Raw genomic sequence first — 24,698 nt, forward strand, 5'->3', positions numbered from 1 at the left:
TCAAATATCTGGACCTCAGTTTTGCTTTCATTAAAGCTTAAGAAATGTAATGCCATCCATGCTTTAATGTCCTTAAGACATGTCAACAGTGGTTTTAAGGAGTTAACACATATGCTAGAGCAGGGGTCTTCAATGTTCTTTAAGCCAAGGACCCCTTAACTGAGAGAGACAGGATCAGGGACCCCCTACTACATGTATTGTATCAAGTTAAGTTGCATATTAAACTTGGCCTACAATAATGTGTAGGGCGGTCCAAAGCCTTTATACATACCTTTTATAGTGCCTAGAATACTAAGATATTAAAATAATAACTTGTTGGCATGATTTTATAAATCTGTATCTGTGGATGGCTACCTTGGTGACAACCTAAGCCTTCCATCAATGTTGTTGTTTTTTCCCCAATTAGGCTGATTTACATTTGCTAACAATATGTTGGAATCATGTTCAAAAAATGTACAATCGGGTTCCATCTCTCCATTTATGGATGATTTATTTGGCTCTTTTGGTCACAAATCTGACTCAAAGTGAAGAAAAACCCATGCAGGGTTTCCTGAATTAGTTAGAGGGGGAAACCCAGATGCGTAAAAGAGCACAATTGACTGTGACAAGCAGCTAATCTTCTAAAATTAGGACAGTGTCTCTGATGTGATTGTTTTTTCGCTAAGGTCCTATTTTTTCTCATGGCAGAAAAACGTTGTATTAGATGCGTCAGTACTGTTTGGAGTATTTCTTTTGGAAGCTAAAGGCTGGTTCCAACCCTGGGTCGTGCGCTTTTGACACAATATCCATGACCCTGTAGCACAGGAAGCACCTTTTTGGTATCACTTGGGTATGGGATGGAAGGCTGTCTTGGAAGTGATTGGTCTCTCATTTTCTACCGGCCAAGGCTCATTGGTGGTCTGGGTAACTGTATGTCTCTATGATGGTCTATTTAAAGCTATAGCTATAAAGCTAAACTATTTTACATTACTGAAAGTCCGTTACATACAAGCCATTGCCAGATGAGTTGATACAAAGTAGAGGTGTTGAAAATAATCGATGCATCGCGATGTGGACATGGACGATGCTGCATCGATGCAGTGGCCGACCATAATCGATTACAACACAATAATGTCGCTCGTTAATTTTGAACATTCAAATGAAAAATAACATTTTCAGTAGCCTAACCCGTTTCATCTAGACCTATGATAGACTACTAGAGCTGTCAGCGGTAACGCGTTAATCGCGATGCGATTAAGGGCCGACACGATTATTAATCGCATGCCGGCATTTATTAATTTATTTTACACTTCACTCGGCTTTGCGTCGTGCCTAACAGGCTACTATTTTGACCCTTTGCAGCACCTTTACTTATCATCAAGCTGCCACTTCCTCGTGCATTTTCCAAAACTCCCAGACGGCTCGTAGACAAGTCAAAGGCCGCATGCACGTTGTGTAAAGCCGAATTAAAATATCACCGAAGCACGTCAAGCTTGAGCTACCACCTACGGAGCTAAGCATAGCAGTACAGTTAACGTGATGCTAGCCGCTAGCATGCGGGCTAACTGCAGACCTGTCAGCATCGTAGAAGACTCGGGTCTTAAAGATGTACTACAGTTGACCTGTCTCGTTGCCGTAGAGGGAGACAGTAGTTTTCACGGATACACAGCCTGTACGACACGGAGAAAGCAGCCACACTGGAACTGCTGCAAGGTGCTGCAAACGCTGTCTTATTAACCGCTGATCACTGGACGTCAGTGAGGAATCAGCATTATTTAGGAGTTACTAAACACTATATTGACTCTGGTAAGGATAGGGATTTTTAGTTTTTTAGTTAGGTACTTGGAGGAATTGTGCAATAATGACAGATTCACACATTTTTCTTTTGTTTACAGTAAATAAATAATTACAAATCTTAAAATCAGGTTCATAAAGTCACTTTCTTTGCATTCATTTGATTCCCAATCAAGATCCACTGGTACAAATTGCTTTCGATTGTTAATATGTACTTAAAAACTGTTCTGAAATGCAAAATAATAAATTTTGATAAAATATGCGATTAATCGCGATTAAAAAAATGAATCGTTTGACAGCCCTATAGACTACACATTGATATTACAATGAAACACCATAGATGGGCTAGGCCTAAAATATATTTCTGTTTACATTTTGCAATTTATTACTATGGTGGTCTTTGTTTACAATTTGAAACAGTATGTAGGCTAGGCCTATAATGGTTATTTCTGTTTACAATTTTATTATGTGAAGCCAACGTTTGTGCTGTAGTTTTATGTATCCAATTTATTTGGTCTTAGAGTGTGTGTGTGTGTGTGTGTGTGTGTGTGTGTGTGCGTGCGCGTGTGTGCGTGCGCTGTCTGCTGTGTTCAGACTTTGTTAAATAAAAAAGATTGTTTATATCTTACTACTTGTATTTTTGGATAAAAACATAACTATATGAAGTAATATAGCAAACTGTATTATATTGAACTACACACTATCTTAATGCATTCTGTCAAGTCAAATATCCTATATGGCTTTAATAGAAAAATGTATTTGACGCATCGTGATGCATCAAGATATCGAATCACTGACATGATAATCGAATCGGGAGATCAGTGAAGATTCACACCTCTAATACAAAGCCAGTTAAGCACAACTCTCTCTGTATATCTCAGTATGTCCATGTTTACAAAATGGTGTCACCCTGTGATGCAGCAGCTCCATTTACCTCACCGCTGAGAAAGATCAACAGCAGTGTTCAGCTTTGGAGACAAAGAGGACATAAACATTACTAGATAATTGCCTCTTCTGAAGAGTCCATCATGTTTTTTGAATCCTCCGTGCTAGCAACAGCGTAGAGGAGGCGTGGGGCTCGCGTCACGTTGATGCTCCGACAGTGTTGTTGTCGTCATTGCTTAGAATTCCTAATGGGGGGCGACAGAAATGACCCACTATAGCTTTAAAGGCCAATTTGTCACATTACTGAAAACACTTTCAGCCTGAAGGTCCATCCTTGACCTTACAAACCGCAGCTTGACAAAACAATTGTCAAGCAATTTTCACCAAGCTTCCACAGTGAATGGAGTTGCCCGGTTGTCATGGAGATGGTTTGATGGGATTTCTGTCATGTAGCCCTTTCTTTATGGTTTTTGTATGTTGTCCCCACTTTGTTATTTTGGCGTTTCCTTAATTGGATAGTTGGAGGAAGAAGATGATCGTGGGGGGCGGGTCACTAGGCGCTCATTGATAGAGCTGAGACTGAGATTTTTAATATTAATCTTAATCACATAGTACATGTACAAGGAGCCAGTTGAGGTGGTTCGGGCATCTGGTAAGGATGCCCCCTGGGCGCCTCCCTAGGGAGGTGTTCCAGGCACGTCCAGCTGGGAGGAGGCCTCGGGGGAGACCCAGGACTAGGTGGAGGGATTATATCTCTAACCTGGCCTGGGAACGCCTCGGGATCCCCCAGTCGGAGCTGGTTAATGTGGCCCGGGAAAGGGAAGTTTGGGGTCCCCTGCTGGAGCTGCTACCCCCGCGACCCGACCCCGGATAAGCGGATGAAGATGGATGGATGGATCTTAATCACATAATATTTGTCTCTATTTATTGACTCTGATTGTCTTATTGTTTCTATTAATTGATCTGCAGCTAAAATTGCTAGCGCCAGAGTCCAAGAAAAGTTTGCCCAAGGGGACAATAAAGTATAATTGAATTGAATTGAATCCACACTCCATAATTGTTGGTATACTCCTTTAACTGTAGCTCACATGAGCTGCAAGATGGGAGATGTTAAAGGCTCACATATGTACAGTGTTCATGTAAAATATAGAAAAATGATAAACGGCATTTGAGTGACAGCAGTCCGACTGTATGTAACGCCAGTGTTGAGTACTTAAACAGCCCTATTCCTCCAGATGATCTGGTGATTCAGCTTGGCGTTGACACGGTTTGAACAGGCGCCGCACAACATCTGATTTACATTCTCCTCTCATGAATATTTGTGTCCTGCTGGCAGTGTGAAAAACGTGTTCATTTGGTGTATAGCGTTGACAGCTTTTGAGAAGCAAAGCTTCACTCGCACAATGCAAAAGCCTCAGAGTGGGTGGGATATTCTGACAAGGGCTGTTAAACACCTGTGATTGCCGCCATTGTCTGGATGCCTCCGCCAGATTCCTCCAGCAGCGGGCTGTCTTTATTGGTCGTCATCTTGTTTACACCTCGTGCACAGGCTGCGGTATAATGGAGCATAACGCTCGTGAAACACAGGACAATGCGTGCTGAATGTTCTGTATTTATTTACACTCCAGAGATGCTCCAAGAAATGTCATGTGTGATCCTGTCACTTCTGAGAAAACTATCTCAAGCCATCTCTCTTGCTGTGTATATATCTCAATGAGCCTTCCCAATTACCACACACTGAAAGGCTTGTTTGTGTTTGCCAGCAGGTGCATTTGTATCGCGTGAGTGAACTCCCTGCTGCATTTATGTCGAAGTGATTTCCACTGTAAACGGGAAATGTCTGCAAGAAAGGAGCAGATTGTAGTGTGTGTGTGTGTGTGTGTGGGCTGTGCAATTAATTAAATTTTAATCGCGATTACAGTTGTGTAATTACAGTTGTGATCAGAAAATAATCGACAATAAAAACTAATATTTTGCACATAACATTTAACAAGCAAGCTCCGATTTTGTCTTGTGTTCTGAAGGGGAATTCAAAAAATGAAAACGGGAAAAGTATTGAGGGAAATTTCCCAGTTCAAGGTGTTTTCACAAGTTTTTTTATTTTTTACTTCAATAAATGCAACATCGTTTCCATCTTTTTCCTTTTCAATCAAATAACATAATATATATGTATTTTTATAGTGACTTTAGAGACTCTTTTATGTATATAAATATATATATATATATATATATATATATATATATATATATGTTTTTTTGTTTTCCTTATTGCACTTTTACTGGTGTTCTGCATTCAGTTCCGTTGTACATGTACAATGACAATAAAGACTATTCTATTCTTTTATCCTAAACGTCAATGAGTAATTGTGTTTAATAATCGGGATTTCGATATTGACCAAAATCAAGATTATGATTTTTTTCATAATCATCAGTCATTCCAGTGCATACATGCTTATGTGTTCACACCAGTGTGCTGCAGCTATGCTTATGTCACCCTCGCTTGTGGAGTCGGTCCATCCGTTGACGGTGGTGAAGCGGCAGCTCCCCGGCGGCCGTCGCGTTTGTTGTTCCGTAATGAAAGCGTTCCTCTTCTCGGGATAAGGTTGCAGCCTACCTGGCTCTCAATGGGAAACTGCTGAGATTAACACACTCGCTCCCCAGAGCCCTGCTCTCAGACGATGACAAAGCCTCTCACACAAGACCCTGTCAGGGCTTTCCCTGGCAGCTGCTGACACCAGGAGGTTCTTATACGGGTTCTTGTATAACAAGACTCCACCACTTTAGAGTTATTAAACAGAATGATTCCCCCACTACGTAGTACGTTACTGCACTCTCAAGTGCTGATCTGATCATATTAGAAAATGAATGATTAGAAAGGTAGTATGAGTTGTGCGTGCTCTGTAAACATATGCACAAATTAAAAGGATATTGTAAATACTCAAAGGAAGAATGTATAATGAGCTATTGGCCACAAACAATTAGGCTCATTTCCATAAATCCAGAAGACTGTAAATCCAGAAGACCGTAACACCATAATGGATGTCAGTTAACTAATTGGCTTCAAAGTCTCTTTAATCGCCTATAAAATACAGCAAACTGACAATACGTCAAGCATGCTTTCTTAAGTAGAACAAGTTGCATAATTTCCTTGCAACGAGGCTCATGTTGTTGGATAGGCACAGAGGGAATTTTTTCATTTTCCCTCTTTGGTCACACTAAAGCTTAATTAGAGAGTGGCGGACTCTCAGAGAAAATAGGCCTTTAAACTAGATTCAGCTTTCCGGTTTGGTCTGCGCTGCTACAAAGTACATATGTCACCCTATGAGGTTAAAACGCAGAGCAGAGGAAGCTAGTCTGCCTCCCTCTGAGGATGTTATGGATGATTAGATGACCGCTCTGGGCAGCTGTACAACAACACAGTATATCACACAGCCACAAGGCCCTGTGGGGTGGCACTTGGCCAGTCTGAGACCTCTCTAAATACAGTAGTACAATGTCCAAGGGCCAAGTGTACCAGCAGGGGCCCCGTGCAAAGTCAGAGAGAAACGGAGGGCCAAATGAAATCCCCTGACTGCAAATCCTTTAAGGGTTATGTACATCAGAGTCAGACTTGTTGACAAAGGTCTTTGAAATGGCAGTTGAAATCAACTCATTTGAACATTGTATTTTACATACATACTCTAGTGACATTGATTAAGTCACTGATTAAGGAAAATTCCAAATGTGAGTTTTTTCATTTTTTTTTTTTGCAAAGGATTTGATTGTGACATGATCTGTATTTTTATTATGATTGCTGCTGCTCTTCACCTACAGTACACTTTGACTTTTTTCACTCACTGAGGGAGAACTAAAGCATGCACTACCCAATGCAACCAGCAGATGGAGCACATTCAATATCCCTGACTGCTCAGTCCAAAATTGGTGTGTAGGTACTCAATAATAACAGCTGTTTGAACCTCAGCCCACCTACCACAGATACCATAAAGAAAGACCGATACTTCCCTGTCAATTTACAGCTGGAAAATAAATGCTTCTCTCTTTACTGTTCCTGCTGTGAATGAGTGAAGAAACAAAGGATGATCACTTTTCTCTGAAACATTACAGGATTTCTTTACACTCCTGACTTGCTGTCTCACAACTGCTCTGCCTCTAGAATCTAGATGAATAATGCATGATGGTCTTTTCAGGTCACTACCTGAGTCTGCTGCCCAATTATACACCCTGTTCTGGTTTGACTCTCTCCCCCTCCACCCCCCCCCCCACCCAGTCATTTACACACCTCAAATGCCATCTACTTTTATCCCACACTAGACGATCAGCCACTTATGTACCAGGTCCCAGAGTTCTCACTGTGGCCCCGTGAGTTGCATATGGACACGGAAGTTTACTTTGGCTCCTATGTGGAAGTCTGAATTCATTAGAATGTTATTATGCTGGGAGTCAGATAGATGTCATAAAGCCACACTTGATGACTATGAAATATCCTAGCAACAGTCTGGAAGTGAGCGTGGACTATAAGCTGGGTTGCATTGTTATGCATTTATTAATCATATAATTTTATTATTATTATTTATGTGTTAAGTACATTTTTCATACCCTTGAGCTGAATTATAGTAACCTTTCAGAGTGTGTGCCCAATCAGCGAATCTGCAACTCATTCTTTATTTCAAATGAAATGTAGGCCTATAGAAGATAGCTGTATAAGAGAATGTAGAATTTGACATATACATATTCTATACTATATTATTAACATATAATTATTCTCACTTTTTTTTCCGAGGTTTAAATGTAATCGAACTTTGGTACCGTATTTGACACATCCATTTGTCAGCACTGTTAATGTAGGCCAACAGGGCAGAAGGCTACTGGAACGGAGCCAGTCTGTTGTAACAGTACTGCGTTGCACAGCTTGACTCCACCAGGCGGAAAGAAAAAGTTTGTTGGCGTGTTCAAAATAGTTCCTGTTTTGGAATGTGTAGCTAGAGTGTTGGAGGCTTTTCACACCACGACTGTGAGCCTGGGACGTTTGGCCAACACCGCGTTTGGTGCAATGACAGCTGGCTTTAAAACACTTTAAAAACTTTGTTCTTAGCTAACTTATAACGTTAGCTAGGTTGTAACGTTAGCGTTATGGACTACATCTATTCTTTTACGGGCATCGGTGTTGTCAGGGACGCAATTTCTCAGAGACTGTGGCCTGGACGCGGACAGGAGATTGTCGAAACTGTACAGCACCATACTGGGACAACACACGACCGTGACAGCAAACACTTCGAAACAGGTTAGTCGGACATTCAGTTCCGTTAGCTGATTTGGAGACTGCAGCAGAAGTAGTCAGCTTTCCAGACAACGTTAACGTTACACCAAACCGTCATGCATTGCCTTCCTGTAGAGCGTAGTGCCAAATCCCCTTTAAAAATTGTTCAGTTTGACGTGTCCTCGTTCCTTGGATACTTTTCTTGCCTGTAGAACATATGTTGGGATGTAGAAATAAACATTACGTCGTCCTTAAATTCGGCGATTATTTCAAAGTAATTTAAACTTAAGTTTAACGTTAGCTAGCTAGTTAACGTTGTTTCCCCAGTCCTGTCACCAAAGAGCTCTGCTGTCACTCAAACACTTCAAGTCAACATTACGACGTTAGTGCTTTTACACACGTATTAAAAGACTATAAAAAGAAGTTTTTAAATCATACTGGATTCACCCGAATATTATGTTTTTAAATCATACTGAATTCACCCGAATATTTTGACAAAGATTCGCATATATCACCATACTAATTAGTAACATTAACTTTAGTATGCAACTGTCCCACACATGCCACTGCTGTCACTAGCAGCTTGTCAGTATTGTTAACGTCCGTTAACGTTACCCACTGGTACAGGGTCTGTGGTGTGAAATAGCCGTAAGCCTACTGCAAGAAGGTAAATAACACTAGAGATACAGTAAATTAAAGGTGTCCTTACTGTATACTATATTACTAAACTAAAGCTCAAAGCTGAGGGAACCACGTCTGTTAAGTGACCCCCTTTTGTCACAGTTGTAGCCTACATTACATCAAACTTAAGATGTGTCAGTATATGTACTGTATTAGGCTGAACATCAGGGAGCACATACGTTATGCAGCACTTCCTGTTGCACACATGTAAGGGAAGACTTATTCAACAGTGTATTTTGCTTCCCTGCCTGATTTTCTATTTCTGAAATGATTTGAACTCAACAAATCTGCCAAGTCCATGCCCTCCGTGGTTTAACTCTGCCTGTCCAGTTTGTTGTGAGGACACACCGCCTGTAACAACTGAGGCATTTCAAATATTTCAGATCAGCAGGCAGTGCATGCTGAAACCATCGAGTCAGTGAGTGAACAAGCATGTCCTCAAGGCTTTTCACATCGGGGAGTATCTCCATGTTAATGAACATTGGATTTTTTTCTCCCCTTTTTCTGCTTTGCCTCTCGCACATCATTTCTTATGAAACCCATCCGTGCCTTCTCTGACTCTGAATTAAAAGCCAAAGAAATGAAGCGCTATTGAAACGGAAAGTAGAAACGGATGTGAGCTCTCGGCCACACGGTCAGTCGATATATCACATAGAAGGCTCTGTGCAATTAGTTAATATTAATTGGTTGTTCTGAAAACAGAAAGTTGCAGTGTGAGGGCAAACTCTCACCCTGCTCTGGTTTATTGTACTGGGGTTTTGTACAGCCCATGCAGAGTCATCAGGCCCTCGAGCTTGGTGGCAGGCAGGTTAATTGTTTGATCTAATTAGGACAAAGATTAATCAGATGCATGCTCTGCTGCTCTTGAAACGCCACCGATGGCAGTCGGGTTCATTAGCACTCCCTGTGCCTCTCTCTACCAGCAGCAGAGTGGACCGCAGGGGCGGCATGTGTCTGCAGGCTACTGCCCTACTCAGGGGGAAAGAATGTGAATAACTAGACGTGGAGTTCAGGTAGCGGAGGTGAGAAGATGATGTTAGAGACGAGGGTGGGCACGGAGGTAGTGAGTGAAGCATGGGTGGGCCCTTCGCTGTTGAGAAAAGGCTCAGTCGAGCTGATCTGCTCGGGGCTTCTCAGGTGCTGCAAGCATATCACTCCGCCCAAGTAGCAGAAGTAGCAGTGCTTCGCCTTTCTGAGAATGTAGTTCCCAGTTTATATACGGTTAGAAGATGGCCGTGTGTCATGTGACCTTGTTATTTGTACAAGCTGTGACTCTACAAATCACAACATGTAAATAGGAACATGTTGGCGTTATTTTGTCACTTATTGGGAGCAGTAGGCTAGATGGAACCTGTTACCTTCAGGATCCGTTCTAGGTTAAGCTACCGGTGGAGAAACCGTCGGACAGAGTTACAACACGCACAGAGATGAGAAGGGTATGTATGGACTTATCTAACTCTGGGGGATACGGTGAATAAGACGAAGTCCCAATAAGTCGGCGTGTTCCTTTAAGGCACCCTGCCATTCTCGCTCTAACTTACGCTACTCTCGTAAGCTACGGCGGGAATTTCTTGCTTTTCAACTGCGGTAAGAAAACATCCATACCGTCCTAACCCTAGTTTTCATAGCACCAAACAACTAGCCTAATAAAAACCAAACTTATCAGAAAAATTAACACTTGAACAAACAACAGCGTGATAGGAAATACCTGGGAAAAATGTATTTGACTAAAAAGCCTGGGAGGGAGCCTTCAAGCCATTTTTGATTTCACAGTGGGACAGCCCGGAGCTTTTGCAGAGTTATTTGGAATGCGTGTCAGAGAGTGGTCAATGTGGAAAGTTGTTGCTCTATCTGGACGGTGGCATATAGGTAGAAAAGAGACAGAAGTAGAGGTGCAGTTTTGCTTTTAACTGCTTGGACAAGTAATATCTGCAACTTGATGACATTGACATGCAGAATTGTATTGTGAAGGCTGTTTGTCTTCTATGTTGTTACTATTAACATCACACAGCTATCTCAGGTATTGGTTTAGTTGGCAGATACAGTAGAAAGACAGGATGTTCTAAGGTACTTAGAATTTTTCATTAGGATAGACAAATGTATGATCATTATGACCGAATATGATATTTGATTAGAAAAAAATCAAAATCGAGAGAAGACTTAATGAGAGTGCACTTTAATATCAATTTCTCCTTTTGGGGTTTTAACCAAATGTGCAAAGTCACAGCTCTGTGCAGCGTCTTAAGTATGGAGCAATTATTATAGATTACATGTATTAGTTGCTCTCGGACAGTGATATGCAAACGTTTTTGGCTTGTGACCTCTTGAAGTTTAGCAATCATGTCTACTTACTGTAAGACCCACCATCAAATGTGTGTGTGGGCTATGACCAAATCAGCTACAAAGTGATTACTTAGGTATTTTTTAGAGACCTACAGAGGCAAAACTCCAGGTAACAATCAAGAAACAGCAAAGATTTAGAGGAGCTTTTAAAAAAAGAACATTCGAAACCACTTGGAACTCTAGGATGTTGTAGAAAATGTTGAGCAATGCTGTTGAAATAGACGAAACTTGGCTAAAAATGTATTTCCTCTTGCCTTTCATGATACAGCTTACAGCCTTTTGTGGGTTGATTTGTTAGATACTGGAATTAACATGCATTTTATCATATTTAAAAGCACTTCTGATCCAGCATGAGTTTAACGCTGGACATGTATTACAGGGAAGTGGCCATAATATCACATAAAGGTATATTGCCCATATATGAATAGCAGATGAGTCACCAGTGCCACGGTGTGAAAGCAGGTTTGTCCTCCCGACTTTGAACTCCTCTCTGCATCTCTAAGTTCTCTCTGTCCCCCCGGGTGTTCCCTTATTTGTCACTGTTCACGTTCGCCCTAAAGCTGACACCAGCTCTGCTGCAATTATCAGGATGATTCAGAAAGTGCAATCTGCTGATCCTCTCAGCACTGTAATAGGTGATTTTAATCAACGTAATTTCCAAGTGCCAAAAAGTCCTTGAGCAGTTTGTATCAGGGTCTCACTCTGCCTGCATGCTATTATGAGACACACTGAGATCAGTTACGGCTCTGTCAAGGGAACTTAAGTGGCCAAAGTCCCATTGGGATCCCCAGAATACAGCACTGTACACCGCAGAGTTTGAACTCATGACGGTTTCCTTGACTTTTCAAGGATGCTTTGTCCACACAAACTGGCCTGTGTTTCAAGAGTCAACAGTATTAATGACCGTACTGACACCGTATCTTTCTCTAATGGGTTTGTCTCTAAAATGATGACAGTCTGTCCCATAGACTGTATAAAGATTAACAACGCGCCGTCTACACTTCCTACCACCGTACAAAAGTGAAGCCAAAATACAGGTGCTGCCATTTTGTAATTTTGGAGCCAGATGCTGCTGCGCAGTAAGGATTGGGCTGTGAAGCCGCAGCCGCAAAGTCCCGCCCATACACCGGCCCGACCAATCGCAAGTCAGTCTTGATGTTTCACCCTGTTTTTATAGCTTCAAATAACTAAAAAGACCCAAACTTATCAGAAAAAATAAGACTTGAAAACACACCAGCGTGATAAGAACTACCTATTATGATGTATTTGACGTGTACTTTTAGTTTGATCCAAGTCCCATCCGCTGACGTGGAGGGGACGGGATTTATGACATATACTGCAGCCAGCCACCAGGGGTCAATCAAAATGTTTTGGCTTCACTTATACAGTCTGCATCAACCCCTGGTCTGTCCCTCTAACAGGAGGATGCATCTCTTTTAAGGAAAACTAGGGGGAGATTAGTAATGAAACCAAATCCAGATGAAAATAGAGATTGAGAGAACTGACTGGGACAGAGTACAAGACATACAGTATAACAGGGTGATAGGCCTGAGAAGATTTAAATTAGGACATGTGGCCAAAAAGATGAGTAGCGCTATACATGTAATTCATAATTCTGAGACCAGTGAAAGATATGTTCAACAGCAGATGTGTCACAGAGGCCAGATGATGAGCACAAATGCTGAGTACAGTTGACGTTTAAGGAAAGGTAATAAGACCAGTGACTCAGCAGCATCTTTTGCATCTTTGTCCCTCCAGCTGAAAAGAGAAGCCAGCCTCTGGAAACATGCAGCTCTCCTATTCAAGTATTCCACCCCTGTGGTAGTAATATCAGAGAAATAAAACCATAGGCTTAAGAAGAGCATGGGTAGGACTTCAGCTGGACTTTTCTAAAGGGATGTTTTGAAGTTTGGATTTGGGTTAATCGCTTGCGAACGTCCTGGGCATAGTTTTTTGTTAGCCCTTTTAAGATGATGGACTTTGCTTAGGGTGGTTCTGTTTATCATGACATGGCAAGCAGCTCTTTCATTTGTTGACTCAGGTCGGAAGGATTTCATTATCTTTTATATGCTAGTCAGCGGGTTGACTGCCAATGTAAAGAGACATTTGATCAAGTGTACTGATGGTTTTGTCACCCTTCAGCAGGAGGGGATGTCATTTCTCGTGCTGAAATATGAACTTTTCAAACCAGTTTTCGGGAAACATGACACACCTACAAAGACGGGTTGGTAAAGCATATTTTTGACCAGACCTGACATCGGGGTTCTACTCAGGTTTATTATACTAAACTCAAATGACAGCGAAACTAAGTAGTGAAAAATATTTTTAGTAGGGCTGCAGCTATCCATTATTTTAGTAATCCAGTATTCTACCTATTATTCCATCGATTAATCGAGTAATCGGATAAGAAATACTTAGTAAACAGCAATAGTAAATATTTATTATTGCTGTTTACTAAAAAAAAGGAAACCTGTTTCCTTTTTTAGAAAGACAACATGTATGCCACATTACGATATCCAAAATCAAAGACGATATCTAGTCTCATATCACGATATCGATATAATATCTATATATTGCCCAGCTCTGGTTTCCAGCCTATCAAGAACAAGTGGGCTGTACAATTAACACACATAGGTTAATAGCAATGGGTTATGTATTACCCCATTATTACCCCCCAAAGCTCCAAAGCAAGCTCTGTATTAGCAGTTTCAGTAACTGCTCTGACTTCCGAAGTGAACTCAGTTCTGACCACATAGTGGTCCCCCGTCAGTACGGGGCTGCGGTGGCAGCAAGTCAAGTCAATTTTATTTATGTAGCCCAATATCACCAATCACAAATTTGCCTCAAGGGTTTTTACCTGGCAAAGAATGCACCATTTGTGAAGAATTAGTGCAGCTCACTGGGCTCACACACCCTTCCTGATCTGTTAATGTTAGAAGAAACACTCCTAACTGGCTTGGTTTGTTTTGACCTCCTCCAGCGCTGTCAACGTTACCAATTTAACAAAGCACAATAGTACATTAAACACAATAGACTTTGGTGGATTTTTAACGTTCGAAAGCCAACTTGACTTGCAACTGCAGGTGTTGCGTCCTCTAGTAGAATTCATAGGATAGCTACTGTTCTTTGACGCTACAGCATGCACGCATTGTTAGGGTTGGGTATCGTTTGGGTCGTTTTCTGATACCGGTGCTAAAGCGATACTTTTGAAACGGTGCCAGTGCCTGAACGGTGCCTAAACCGATACTAAAAAAAAGAGCACAAAGCGACAGTCGGCAACAGCGTTAAATGCTGTTGAACGACGTAAGGGTATTTTACAATAACTTTGAATGCACCACGAGGCTTAAGCTACCAGTTTCAGTGAACACACCTTCTGTGTTGTTTTTCCGACAGCAGACTGTTATGTCCCGGTGTTGGGATCTAGAGGATGGATACCCGAACCGAGCCCGTCGGGACCCGACGGTACCTGACGGGCCGGGCCGGGTTCGGACAGATATTTAGAAATGATGTTGGGGTTTGGATCGGGCTCGGTCACATCATTGTGATAAGGCATTGAACATTTTAAATTTAAAAAAGCTTATTATGTAGGTGCGCGCCTGTGTTAACGTGCGCTTGTTGCCCCGTGTGCGCTGATGCGCTCATCTGTTGACATTTCCGAATGCCTTCCTACAGTTGCTTAATAAAAGCGGACTTTCCAACCAAACAAACGTATGTGTCATTAGTATGAGCTCTGTTGGGCGCGGGGCAGGCTCGGACAGAAAAATGCGGCCCGATCCGCACTCTATTGGGATCCTCTACAGTTATACAGTCACACTTTACACCGTTGAACGTTAGCTGTCACTATTTTAACCGTGTTTAATCCAGCTGCTAGCTAACGGTAGGCTAACATTATCTGCTGCCAGGTGTAGTGTTAACTAGCGTCACGTGCAGCGATTCTTCTGTTGCCTGTAACGTCCGTTTCGGAGCATCAGAGAGCAGCACAAGCATTTCAGTGGCACCAAAATGAGGCACTGAAACCACGTTGCTATTCAGTCCGGTAGATACCGGTCGTTTAGGCACCGGTGCCGTATTAGGTAACCAACCCTATTCATTGTAAACTAGGCAGAAGACATAGGCATATAGGCCATAGTAGGACTCTTTGAGTTGTGAAAGTGTGGGTTATTGCCTGCTCTGCTCTTCTCTGCTGCTCTGCTCCATCAGCTGTGCATGTGGGCGCTGCCTTTGATGACGTCAGCTCTTGTTAGGTCGCCACAGGTGTGATCCGATCACAAGTGGACAGCTTTAAGTCCAGGTGGGAATGCACTTAGGAGGCATTGAGGACGCATTGAGATCTAATCACTCAGACCACTCTGAGGTGGTTTAGGCCACAAAGGAAAGGAAAAGGGAAACGAGGAAGGAAGCTTTTAAGGGACATTTGTAGGGATGTCCTGATCAGCTTTTTTGGTCCCCGATCCGATTTTTAAAATCTTGAAATCTGCCAATACCGAGTCCCGATCCGATACTTGTATTTGCCTAGACAACAAAGCTGCAGCATTTTTGTTTACAAAAATAACTAAGTAAACAAAGTAACTAAAATATGTCTTCAGCTTAATACATTTAACTTAGTGTAGCTAGAATTTTTGTGTAACTCGCATATAAAATAAACTTCTACTTAGAATGGCAGAATGGACGTAAATGATCGGAGTAAGGTGATCGGGGTGACTGCCGATCCCCGATCCCATCGGGACAGCCCTAGAAATTTCTCTTTTTTTCCCCCAACTGATTTATTCTTTACCTCCTCTTCTTCTAAGCTTGCTGTATTGTAAAGGATTAAAAAAGATGAGTTTTGTTTTCATTGCTAAGGAGAGAGACACTTATCAAGCTGTCAAGTCTCCCTGTGTGTGATAGTTAGTCATGAAGATGGATTTGAAGAGACGCTGTATTCTTTTTTCCCCTCTTGATCTCAGCCGACCTGTCTGGGTAAATGGAAAGCAAGCTGTTGTTGGTACAGTCTCTGTTTCTGCTTGGCCACTACAGACTGTGGGTAGACAGGAGGTGCACTTTAAGGAGCATTTTACATTACTCACCCTGCTTATTGCCTTTATTTAATTTATTTAGTGCAGTAGTGGAAGATGTTTTACTTATTACTGTAAGTTACAAAACTGCAATATAAAAGTACTCAATTACAATTAAAAGTTCTGCATTTAAAATGTTACTGAAGTATTATCAGTAAAATGTAGTTGGATGTTGTAATGTAGTATCAAAATGATGTTATCCTAATGCAAAAATGACCCATTTCAGAGTGTTGTATGATTATTTATATTAGAGTATTATTAGCGATGCCTTAAAGAAAAATAGTTTGGAATAGCTTTATGATTTCTTGTGCTCCTGGTATACAGTAGTCCGTATCAGCATTTATTATCATCCCCTTATTGCCAAATGGGGCCACAGTAGCCACTGTTCAGAAAAGGTGAATGTACTTAGTTACTTTGTAATAATAACGTTGCATTAAATCAGTGACTAAGTAACTATGTGTATAAAAATATATGCCTTTTACCCTAGTGTTCCCCAGTGTACAGCGTTACTACCTGTACCTGCATTTGGCCTGGCCCTACTCTATTCACATCTTGACTCCTGACCAGGACCCTGCTTTTGGCTCAATATGACGATCTGATAATGCAGAGTTTGTGTTTCTTATAGCTGAGCTCATCGCTTCTGCTATTGATTGGAGCTGTAACCTGAGAGGATAGTGTTGCTTTGTTGGACGACACAAGTGTGCTCATACAGTACAAACCAACTGTGCTCCATTTTCTACCGTCTGCTTTCTATCATGGCATTTTTCTTGAGGCAATCCAAAGATTATTTCATTAATTAAGGGCGATTGTGTAATATTAATGAATGGACACTGGTCATTAATGCCCTTTTGCACATCATCACACATCAGCTGAGTCAAAGCTTTGCATTATTCTCATGTTAAAAATGAATCACAGAGTCGTTGTGGAAGCTACGTTACGGAAGCAAGTGTACATTATGTATCATCATCGCCATCGATCCAGCCATTGCAGTTAGACCTAAGCCATGCTATTCATCATGTTCCCCTTTTATCCCCCCACCCACCCACACACACACACACACCCACGCACCCTCCCACCCCGAACTTTGACTTAGAATATTGCTCAAAGTGCAGTAACCTTAACTCAAAGGTTGGAGGAATCGGAGTGTGATTAGTGAGCCGGGAGCCTGAATGCATGTGACAGCAGAGAGGAGGAGGAGGATGGGAGGTCTGGAGCTTAAGCAAGACCTCCTGTCTTCAGCTGCATCAACTGTGGATCAAAGTGCTTTCACTGTGTGTTGGTGAGAAACTAACTGTGCTTAATTGTATGTAGGCTATTGTATCATCATCGTGGTGTCAGTGTCAGCGTGTGGATATATACTTGTGTAGAGCAGCAATCAACAATTCTTGCTATAATCCTTTTATCTGTCCTATTCATTCTATTAAAAGATTAAAGGTTTAGTCTTTTAAATGTCAAAACATTATCAAAAATGCCCAAGGTAGCTACTAGTGCCAATATGATGCCTGAGTTTCAGTACTGAAAACATTTAGCTTCCTTGTACTGGTAGTTTTTGATAGGCTACTTGTTGCTACAGTATGGGCAGATTTTATTAGGTAGCAAATAAGTATTGATGTGCGATACACAGCCCTAGCCCAGGGTTACGTCTTTGTATTACTTGTTTTGTCCACAAAGATCAGGTCTGGAATTTCATCATTTTAGGGGCAGACCACTGTTGTTGTCAATTTCTTTGAGGGCTCAAAAGCCAAATGCCAGGGCAGCAAGGCTATCAAATAAAAGGATTTTAAGGCCACCGAAATAATGAGTTTAATTTGAGGGAAACGTTACGTTTGTTAACATTAATGCTACAAACATTTGGCTATAATACTCGTTAGGCACGTAACACTTCTTAGGCGACTGGGTCAGCTAAGTCAGTGTTGAGTTTCTTGACTTATTCGTTCGCTAATTTATCAAACTTACCTTCCCTCAGCTCAGTCGAGCTTCTTGAGTTCACTCAGTCACAGCTTTGCGGTATTGGCACATCAGGATGAGTTTGATTAAGTTTACCAGTTGGCATTTCTTTAAACCAATCACAATCGTCTTGGGTGGTGCTAAGCTCCGCACGGAGCCGCTGCTAAATAGTCTCAGGAAGGAACTTGTTTTGTTGGAACATGTACGTTCAAAAGTAGTTTTAGTCGTGCAACAGAAAACTCAGATTGGACAGATAGTCTAGCTAGCTGTCTGGATTTACCCTGCAGAGATCTGAGGAGCAGTTAACCATAGTCACAACACAAAGAAAGAGGAAGGGGACGGACATCAGTGAAAAGACATTCAGCCGGTGGAATTTCCTGCGGCACCGGAGCAATCCCGGAAGTGGAACATCGTGGATAGAGACTATTATACTAATTGTTTCTGCTCTATACTTGTAAACACAGTGACAACAACAATGCATAACAGAGACATGTACAGTGTATGTCCACTACCGATTCAACCTTTATGAACAGCTGTACAAAACAACTCATAGTTGTAAGATTGAGCATCCATATTGATAATGGATTGTTAATTAATACTTTAGTTAACATCCTCAATAGCCTGACTGGTTATGGTTAATATATCATTATAATTACAGTGAAACAGCTTAAGTGCGAGTCCTTTTCATTCAGAACAATGTGATTCGTAGCAATGTTCCACTCTTATTAACACCTTTTAGTCTGCACCGGGTTCGTCACTATGGAAACAGTCATGAGCACGCTGTCAGAATATTAATTGAAATGAGTGTGTCAGCATTAACAGACCTCTGTACAGGCCTGTGTCTAGCAATTAATGTTGAGAGTGGGGAAAGAGAATCTTCTCGCAGTGTAAAGAATTCAAACCACATTACCAGCGACACAACGGGAGTGTGATTAGCCAACATGGGGAGAGTGTTAATGAGAGGACAGAGCAGATCAGGGCCTCCTGTTCTAGCATAGACATGCCCACACACACACACACACACACACACACACACACACACACACACACACACACACACACACACACACACACACACACACACACACACACACACACAAAACTGCAGTTCAGCAAAGTTTTCCATAAAAGCTGAGTGGTGTATAGACTGGTCTGTGGAGGCTGGCAGTGTAATATAGAGCTGAGTGGTACTGAGAGCGTTGGCAAAGGGATGTTGCCTGTCACACGGTGTTCTCTGTGTTTAAGTTGACGACTCCACTACACCCATGTACTGTCATTACAATGGAAAGACTACAGCTTATGCGCTATAGTGGAGTTCCACAGCACTTATGGCCTGTTTCTTGATACAATGCTGTTGGCACTTTTCCTCTATTCAGTGGTATTCATAAGTCTTCTGAGACAATGGGGCTGTTGATTAAGAAAGCTGACGTTTGCTGTTGTTGGTATGATACATTGCCTTTATCAACCTGCAACTTACAATTGGTGAAGTAATTAGAGGATCCATCGGTGTAATTACTTCCCTGCAGGTTGGAGACATTTATTAAAAAGTCTTTAGAAAAACAGCCCAGCTTTATTGAATGTGATCAGGTCATTTAAGACTGGTACAACACACACAAGTTGTAAGGCAACACACACACTCATTTAGCAGTCAGCCTTTAAAAACATAATGCTCTTTTCGATATTTCTTGGAGTCAATAGTACGGGTGTACGAGTGTTTTTACGCTCACATGAGGTGGTTTTTGTCTTTGTTGAGTTGATTCTCTAAATGGTATATGGAAATAAATTCTGACATACGTAGCTAACATTTAACTCACAGGACTAATCAGCTGTTTCCACAGTCTGCTTCTTCCTGGATATTCCCATGGCGTGTCTTGGCCTCCAGACAGCATGAAACATGGCTAATACCCGCAGACATAAAAGAACAACAACAAACTTTCTCAATTGAACCAAATTCCTGAAGACCTCTGTTTTTTTTGTTTTTTCTTCTAGATGGATTAGATGCAGCCAAGGCGATTTGTTTTGTTTCCGGTTGGCGACCTCTACTTCTTCTACCGTTTACTTAGATAGATGACAGCATCAACTTCTGACGAAACTGTGCTGTAGCCTAGTTTGTTCGCTCCATAGCAGTTGATGGAAACACGCCTAATTCGCATTTCTTTGTTTGCGACATTTCAAAAGTGTGCTTTAAAATTAGCTTGCAAATGGAATGGAAAAACAACTAATGACTGTATAATAAGATAATCTAGTTTCATTTTCATTAAATGAGGACTGTGTGTGTGTCTGCAGCCAAAGCAACATTTGAGAGATTACGATCTCAAACAGCATGCTCTTTGTAGCACTAACCACACACCGGCCCCGGGCACCAGCATGACTCTACACACACCATCAGTTAACTTGGCCTCTCTGAATCAAACTTTATTAATTCTTTGCTTATGGTCTGAAACTATAATATGCTGTAGCTTGCCATACAAAATAGATTACTTCCTTTTGAAACGTAGATCTTCTCCTCACTTTAATGAAATTGTCATGTCCACCTAACCACTTGGTGTTAAGATAACAGCACCGCCAGCTTCGCTTTACAGCCAGAGTTGGTCACTGTGTGGTAGTCAGCACTTTCTACTCCTGTTTTATTTGAGTAAGCATTCCACGGACTGCGCTACTGACTGTTGACAGTCTCTATATACAGACTCTTGACTTCAAGACAGAAGTAGCACCTCTCAATCTGCCCCTCTTAGCCCAATACTGGCCTACATGTCGGGATAAGAGCATTCACAGAATATTATATGTTCTGTGTTTCTTAAAGCAACAGTAAGTAACTGAGTCTTTATATAAGTGAAGCTCGATGATTGTAATCTTTACCAAATGACCCACCCATTTACCCAATCAGGTGCTGAGATCGCTGGCTTTGAAATCCACCTTCTGACCCTTGTCCTCCTCTTAAACTTTCATACACTCAAAATTGGAGGATGTTGCCACAAGTGCCTGTGTCACAACACATTTTGCTCTCAAGCCAGAAAAGCAAATGGTAAAGCAATATTGTTTTGTGTTGTGTCTTAAATTCTCTTTACCTGACATTCATATTGGATTTCAGATTTAATAAGCTAGCAAGCCAATTGTGTTTTGGAAATGTGACTGTTATTTCTGTCCATTACAGGCATCATAATCTGTGCCAGGGGGCTGTTAATGTTGTTCAATTTCTTTAACTCCAACGCATGTTCAATTCAAAATGTACTTAAGGTGCATTAATGTCCAGAATCCCCACAATTGTGCTCCCTCACTCTGTTCGGGGAAATGTAAGAGTCGAAGAACCTGTGATACATAAGGTGTAGTTTTACATACAGGGAGCTGTACACAATAAGTAATGGATCAATTTCCGTGTTGATTGATTTAATTGTTTAGTCTACAAAATATTTGAAAATGAAGCTAAGTGGCCCTTGGAAGTTCTCAGAGCCTGAGGTGTCCTTTCAGTTGCCTGTTTTGTCTCAGCAACAACAACAAATTTAGTTTGTAATGATACTGTATGAGCTGCAAACATTGCAAAGTGTGTTTTTAGTGGTGTGGCTCTCAGTATGGCAGAGTCAGCCTGTGTGTCTGTTCATTGAGAAACAGTTGATGGATAAAAGCAGCTGGCTCCCTAAATCAAAAAAATAAATAAAATATCTGACAAATCAAGATACTTCATCACTTAATATAATATCTATATATCTTGGCAGCAGTTTTGTTCATTGATTTGCAGCATTGCCTACAATGGTCCAATACAATTACCTTTCATGGCATCCGGAATCACATGGATATTTATCTTGTCAGGCTCCAAGTAATGCGCAAACAGCAGCTGGTCGAAGCAATCAGCGTCCGGTGAGGAGCTACTGGCAGCGGCGGGCGTGGTATAGGTGTGTGTGACGGCCGCGACTCTTAGTTCAAAAACACAATGGCGGACGTGAAAGACAGATGGTTCATCCAATCACCTCCCAGGTACTGTTTTTTTAAGGTGTCGGCCCTATTCCAAACAGGTTCCAATGATGGCTGGGGCATCGGACTGGGGGGAAAAAGGGGACCGAGTACCCAGGGCCAGTACCTAGAATGAATAGCTGTGGATGCGGGGAGGGGCCCAGAATTTTGTGCTACGCCCCTGGTTACCAATACAATACTGTGGACAGTAATCAAAGGTTATTTTCTGTCAATCGACTTATCAATACGTCAAGTAATGTTTTAGCACTAAAATAGGATGCAATATGATGCAAATGTCCTTAAACATGAGCACAGAAGTGACTCAAGATCTCTCTCAAACATTTTTAGAAAAACGCTAACTAGGGCTGGGCAATATATCGATATTATATCGACATCAATGTATGAGGCTAAATATCGCCTTCAATTTTGGATATCGTAATATTGTGATATGACAAAAGGGGGTCATAAAGGCTGCATTACAGTAAAGTGATGTACTTTTCTGAACTTACCAGACTTATTAGCAAATGCCTTTACCCACCTAGTCATTACATCCACATTATTGGTGATTATTTATCAAAACTCTCATTGTGTAAATATTTTGTGAAAGCACCAATAGTCAACCCTACAATATTGCCGCAAAATGTATTTGGTGAAAAATATCGTGATATTTGATTTTTTTCTATATGGCCCAGCCCCAACGCTAACTATTCTAAGCTTCACAACACATAAAGGTGGTATGCGTTGCAGGTCTATTGCATTATATCTCACAGGTTTTTCTGTTATTGTGTCCAACCCCTGTGCCATGCCACTGACTCTGCCCTTCCCTCCCTCACAAATGTGTTTAAGGAAAGTCTCTCCAACTAGTCCTACACAGCACCTGTTTAGTGGGGCTGTGGTGCAGAGCTCTTGCCTCCCCAACTGTTTAGTGGTTTTCTATAAATAACATCTGAGGTGGACTATATAGCCAGCAGGCAGGGAAAACAAGGGAGCAGAGGGGAAATTGGCTGCTTGTATACTGTATCAGACCATAAGGCAATGTTAGTCAGATAGTTGTTGACTCTCCTATTCCCTGCCCGCTTCAGTTTGTCATGGCTATGTACAAAGTGAGGGGAACTATATATTTAGCAGCTGTGATTCATACTCAACAGATTGGGTGGGTACAGAACACAGCACTTCTTTAGATTCAAATCCAGCACCATTTGCATTTAGCTCTGGTCAAAAATTATTCAGATGCCTTGCATTTCTTGGCAGCTGTTAAGTGTAGCCTCCAAATTCCCAAAGGTGTACAAAGTGTCTTTTAATGGATGTTGATGATTGTTTCTTTTGTTCTATGTAGTTACAATTAGCTGTGAAATACATGTGTGAGTTATTGTGGTTTTATTCTTCACAAGCTCTTCATAGAAATGGCCTTTCAAGTAATCTTCAGTGTAGAACTGGCTTTTACGTGTTGATTAGGAAATTCCTTTGAGGAGTCTTTCCTTAGTGTTTCTTTTGAGTGTAAGTAAGGACAGAGAGAGAGAGAGAGAACTCTCACGAAGAGGGCCGCATGTTAAAATGATGGATGCATACCTTTTAAGAGACTTTTTAATAACAGAAGTCAATATTTTCTTCTGTCCTCAATAGGGATGTTAAAGATTAACTGTTTAACCAAATAACACTATCAGTTAAACAGTTGCTCGATGGTGTTTTAACCCTAACCGTAAACATAACCATTGCCGTGCCGCCTGGAAGGCGACGTTGGGGGCTTAAAACACCAAACACCTAAACAGTTAAAAACATTATTAAAACACCCCGTGCCCCCCTTCTAGCCTGGTGGAGACCGGCTCAGCCAGGCCGCGGACCGCTTTGTACTTCTGTCCAGGAGAGTGGCTAAATGTGTCCACAACAATGCATGGAACATCGTGACTGCGCGACCGGTACAAGTCCGCTGCTGTCCACGACCACGAAAAGTATGTCCGAGCCTCCTGGACGGGTGAACTGGGACTCCGTTGCCTCCTTGTCTGTTAACGGTTTGTGATCGGTTAACGAGGGTCGGCTATCGATCAGAATAAAAACCTAAATTAGCATCCCTAGTCCTCGAGAAGGTTTATTTCATAAATATGTCACTCAGCAGGGTGTTTATCACAGTTTTCATGTCTCAGACCCAGGCAGTGTGGTGGGCCATGATTCTGACGCAGCCTTTGTGACCCATTTTTCTGATAAGTTGCTCCGATAAGCGTGACTTCTTGTGACTGTTTACATCCCTGTTTGCTGAGAGGCTGGCTTTGTTTTTCCTGACACAGAAGCTCCTTTCAGCATCTGAGCGAGTCACACAGCTTCTCTCACAGCTGACCCAGTGTAATTATAATTCAGACCATTAATGAGCCGAGTAAAATGTCCTTTATGGGAAACGACAACAGTAAAACAGCTTACACTCCAGCAACTGTTGTTTTACTTGGTTGAATAACAAATTAGATGTAACCTCGGCTCCCCTCTGTTAGAAATTGTTTCCACTGTGCTGTTCAGCAAAGATAACTGTGTTCACTTTATCTGGATTGGCACTGGCCACAGGTCCATTTCTTCACGCCTTGTTCCTGTGCAGCCTGTGCATCTCCAGATTTGACCATTTTGAGCATGTTACATCATCAATGCATGACATGCAATGTGTTACTTATATGGTACAAAGACTGTGCATCAGGACAGGAAAAATCTAAGTTGAAATACTATCCATATGTATATTGACGCATTAACGCATGCTTGACTGAAAATCGATTCAATGAATCACTGGTTGCGGATGGATCACATGAAACTAACAGGCCGTAATTTGCGTA

At 41.6% G+C, this 24,698-nt stretch overlaps 1 protein-coding gene across 6 annotated transcripts in view; it reads left to right on the top strand.

Moving 5' to 3' along the window:
* Positions 1 to 24,698, top strand: part of oxr1a (oxidation resistance 1a) — a 232,130-nt gene that overhangs the window by 131,281 nt on the left and 76,151 nt on the right. Inside the window, exon 1 of one of the 6 annotated variants that reach the window (XM_078253732.1) lies at positions 7,555 to 7,939. The exons of the other annotated variants lie outside the window; for them this stretch is intronic. Within the exon in view, the coding sequence (XP_078109858.1) occupies positions 7,789 to 7,939 (151 nt within the window). The 5' untranslated portion in view covers positions 7,555 to 7,788. Of the gene's footprint in view, positions 1 to 7,554; positions 7,940 to 24,698 lie in introns of those variants that run through there. 6 annotated transcript variants of the gene reach the window in all.

This window comes from Sander vitreus, chromosome 6, assembly GCF_031162955.1.
Source record: "Sander vitreus isolate 19-12246 chromosome 6, sanVit1, whole genome shotgun sequence".
Taxonomy (NCBI): Eukaryota; Metazoa; Chordata; class Actinopteri; order Perciformes; family Percidae; genus Sander; species Sander vitreus.